At 31.8% G+C, this 4,025-nt stretch overlaps 1 protein-coding gene across 1 annotated transcript; it reads right to left on the bottom strand.

The window, feature by feature from the left end:
• Nucleotides 1-227: 227 nt before the first annotated feature.
• Nucleotides 228-2,971, bottom strand: LOC149568050 (putative inositol oxygenase). Its single transcript, XM_089817512.1, has 10 exons — nt 2,868-2,971; nt 2,630-2,711; nt 1,826-2,030; nt 1,680-1,739; nt 1,381-1,433; nt 1,036-1,158; nt 742-811; nt 512-590; nt 350-431; nt 228-254 (listed from the first exon to the last, which is right to left on the bottom strand). The coding sequence occupies exons 1-10, from the start codon at nt 2,969-2,971 to the stop codon at nt 228-230; spliced, it is 885 nt and encodes a 294-aa protein (XP_089673638.1).
• Nucleotides 2,972-4,025: the final 1,054 nt, after the last annotated feature.

Raw genomic sequence — 4,025 nt, forward strand, 5'->3', positions numbered from 1 at the left:
ATATTAATAATAATAACAATAACATTTCCAATATCCAATATGAAGACATAAATTTATACCCTTTTGACTGCTTATAATGGAGGACATTCCATTTGGCATGAAATTATCATTGGCCAAAGAAAAGAAATTGAAACGACACATTTTGGATTGAACAGAAAGTGATATTCTACGAACAACAAAAGATTGCTATATTGGATGACTTTGCATCTTTGCTGCCATGTTGCTGATCACCACCTGACTTTCGCTGGGAAATACTGCCAAATGAAACACAAGTGCTTAGACAAGATTACATCACACCAAACTTTAAAAAGAATGGAATTGATTCGATTTGATCTGGGAGATGACCCACTTTTCGAACGAGAGACTGATAATATGGTTTTAGTTTCTCCACATCAGTACGAACGCTACTTTTGCTGTAAAGATCATATTTGCTGCTCATTCATATATATTTTTTGGGTTAGTTACAGAGCATGTATCATAATTTACAAAGCATATGACTTAATTTACATACTTGAATTCCTCCAACCATGGAAGCATTTGCTGGTCTAAGTCATTCATGAAGTGTTTGTAGCCGCCTGCCTCATGCATTGCTGTCATTGTAATCATACAAATATAGTCATTTATTTTCTTATTCAATGTAATGTAATGCAACTATAGTCACTTCTCGGTTACTTTATCATCATTTATACTTTGTATATCATGTCATATTATATTGTATGAAAATAGAGAATATGACCTCACCATAGAATGAATGGTAACGTACTATGAAATAGGCTTGTGAAGGCAGCGTTGATTTGTTTTCTTCCATCACCTTCCAATTTCAAGAGAGAAACACTTATTATTAGTGGTAACAACCATCCACAATTGATTTTTATTATAATTATACATTGTTATTTCGCTTAAATGAACATATTTTAAGTTTATCTGGTTTAGATGGTCTATCCATAAGTACATTTGTGTTTTCAATAAGACCCATCTACTAGTTTGAATAATTTATATGAATCGCTTAAACAAGTTTTAAAGCATGTTGATTACCTGATACATGTACTCATCATGTCCCCATGACATGACAAGTTTTTCAAATCCACATCCCTCTTCATATATTCCTGTTCTTGTATTGTATCTCTGATCCCAAGAATCGGGATTGTTAAGGAACATCTGCATATTTTGCCGTTTTAATGAAATTACTACAAAACAACCTATAAGACTGAATTCCACTATTTCATCTCCATAGAGAACAAGTTTTTCATGTTCATGAATAGATGTCTATAAATCATGATCATGAGAAGTTCTTCACAACCTATATAAATCACCACGTACTTTTGATTAAGTACAAAAAGTTGAACATAAACAGGACTAAGATTCTATGTTGTTTAGTACCTGATGATGTACAATAGATTTTTCAAAAGGGCATCCAACTGGAAATGAATCACCTGCTCAAGGTAAATATGGATCTATTAGGTTTAACAATATAATCTTACATAAGTCAAAGTAACATAAATCAAAGTTATTTATCTGAACAATTTTGACATTTTAGATAACATTCTCCTTTTAGATCATTGAATGTTATCTATTGAAAATAATAGACAATTAAAACCAAAATCTATAGTACAACTAAAACATACAGCTATTATAACTTTTATAAACAAAATGTATGCTTAAGTAGAGTGGAATCATACCGACAACAGCCCATTGAGGTAAGTTGCCAAATTTGGGATGAAGCAAAACCTTGCCCAAGTCTGCATTATAGCTCTAAATTATCATAAACACAGGGAAGATTAGATTAAAGTAACAAGACAAGAATATGTTGAAAAATATGACCCACCATGAATAAAGGCAGTGAGGTGAAACCACTCTTGGTCAGGATAATCTTTTCTGATGGCTTCTGCAGTTTGGAGGAGGTGCTCGATCTGAGGAACATCGAGATCTGGGTCACTCTCATCCACAATGCCATTCAATAACTCTGCACATTCCCAGATACCCATCTCCCCTTTATTGAAGCACAAATGCTCCTCTCTCATCCTCTGCACCTGTAACATCACACCATTGCCATTACAATCTCATTCGTTTCTTTAGAATATGCTCTTTGATTACCCATTCTCAAGTCCAAAACACAAAATATATAATTTAATATTATCATCTTTTTCAGGAATGTTACTCATTTTTCTAACAAGATATTCTATTCTTATGATATAAAATGGACACAGCTATCCTCCTTACAAATTGCACTATTGACTAAATTTCCAAAAAAAGAAAACACAATGAAATTTTTTGAAATTTTTAACATTTGATCTTCATGATCTGTATATTTTGTGATTGAAAACAACAAAAATTTGAGAAAATTTCACTATGTTTTTGTAAATCTGAAAAAGAATCATTTTTTTTTGTCTTAGTACCTTTTGTCACGAGCCCCCAAATGAACCCTCTTCACAAGTTAAAAAGTGTTATTTAAACTCAACAAATTCATATGTATTACCGATTCAAATGTCAGATAGGTATGAATTTTTTCTTTTTTTCCTAAAATGTCACTCATTTTCTTATTAAGATGCACTGTTCTTATAACCTAAAACGAACAAACTTCACAAGTCAAAGAGTGCTGTTTAAGCCCAATTAAATTTATCTGCATTACCAATTCAAATGTCTGATAGGTATGATTTTTACGATAAGTCTCTTCAACAATAGCTTTTCGTTCACCATCTGTATAATATGACCTGCAATATGGCAGTCATTTCATAAATCCCTTTCAAAACATATAAACTAATGATTAAACATATCCGATTCCCACAATTTACAATCATTTATTCATACAAATGAATCTCACACGATTGAATCTTCCCACAGATGAACTGGTACAGGAGGAAATTTACCTGAAATCTTTGCCAAATGCATTTCTATCAGGAACCACAAAGCCAGCCTCTTCATCTGCCTTAGCACAAGAGTGACTATTCACATGTAGTACTGAAACATCCATCTTTTCTCAACCAAACAAATGTTGACAGCCTGCTAACACAAAAACCCAACAAAGGCTATCTTTCAAGTTTCAATTAACACAATGACAAAGAAATTGTAAGGTGCAGAGTGAGAGAAAGCTGGCGCTAACCTTTCTTATAGATAAACTCTGGACATATCATATTTCTTTGTTTGGAAAAATCATGCCCACATCATCCATTGCCTATTTTATTGCACTTGTTTTGGATTATGTGCATTTTGTTCAGTGTATCACAGAGCATACAGTAGAAAAGTTGTACATATCAAGATTGTGATATGATCATTGAATAAAGAAACTCTGGTGAGAGGGGACAAATCCTTATGAAGATAAGGTTGCCATGTTAGAGCATTTATGAGCTTACTGCTTGGTATTTCTGGCATTATCCATTGCCTACTACTGACGTCTGCTGCAACTATACATTACTTCAAGAGGTATGCTTATTGCCTGCCAGCTTTCTTTCTCCTTTTCTCATTTCTATTAGCAGGCTATGTAGATTATAGAGAAGAGTTTTCTACCACCAATAAAACGTGCTTTATATTAACATGTATTAATTTGATACTTGTGAAAAAGAGTTGGAATACTTGGGAAAAACTTAGCAAGTGTGTTCTAAGAAATAAATGGAAAATATAGGTTTAAAATAGATGTTTGGATAAGGATGAGGATTTACAATGTCTTAAAGAAAAAATAGATCTCTTCAAATTTACAAGTGTTAATTTTGATCAGATTTATAGGAAATAAGAATTTCAAAATTTTAATCATTCTTTTTTAGATGTATGTGTAGATTCTATATGATATATATTGCTGATATAATTTATAATAGTAGTTATTGATTTCTGTGTATTTCAAGTTACTCTTTTAATAAACATGTATATATGATATAAAGAAGTTATGTGAGACATGTCTCTTGTCAACATCTTAACTCACATTAGTTATTGCTTTAAAATATATCAAAAATGATATTTACTCAATGTATTATCATGATTATAATATACGATAATACTATAAATATACAGATTGCATGTATGTATGTATGTCT

This window comes from Cupressus sempervirens, chromosome 3 (genome assembly GCF_028749045.1).
Source record: "Cupressus sempervirens isolate cs-2001-9-10 chromosome 3, ASM2874904v1, whole genome shotgun sequence".
Taxonomy (NCBI): domain Eukaryota; kingdom Viridiplantae; phylum Streptophyta; class Pinopsida; order Cupressales; family Cupressaceae; genus Cupressus; species Cupressus sempervirens.

What these genes read in the sequence shown, in the direction of transcription:
- LOC149568050 (XM_089817512.1), bottom strand. Translation starts at nt 2,971, where the DNA reads ATGGATGTTTCAGTACTACATGTGAATAGTCACTCTTGTGCTAAGGCA. An exon ending in ATGATGAGTACATGTATCAG is followed by an intron (nt 812 to 1,035) that starts GTAATCAACATG and finishes TGAAATTGGAAG; the next exon opens with GTGATGGAAGAAAACAAATC. An exon ending in CCATGGTTGGAGGAATTCAA is followed by an intron (nt 432 to 511) that starts GTATGTAAATTA and finishes ATGAATGAGCAG; the next exon opens with CAAATATGATCTTTACAGCA.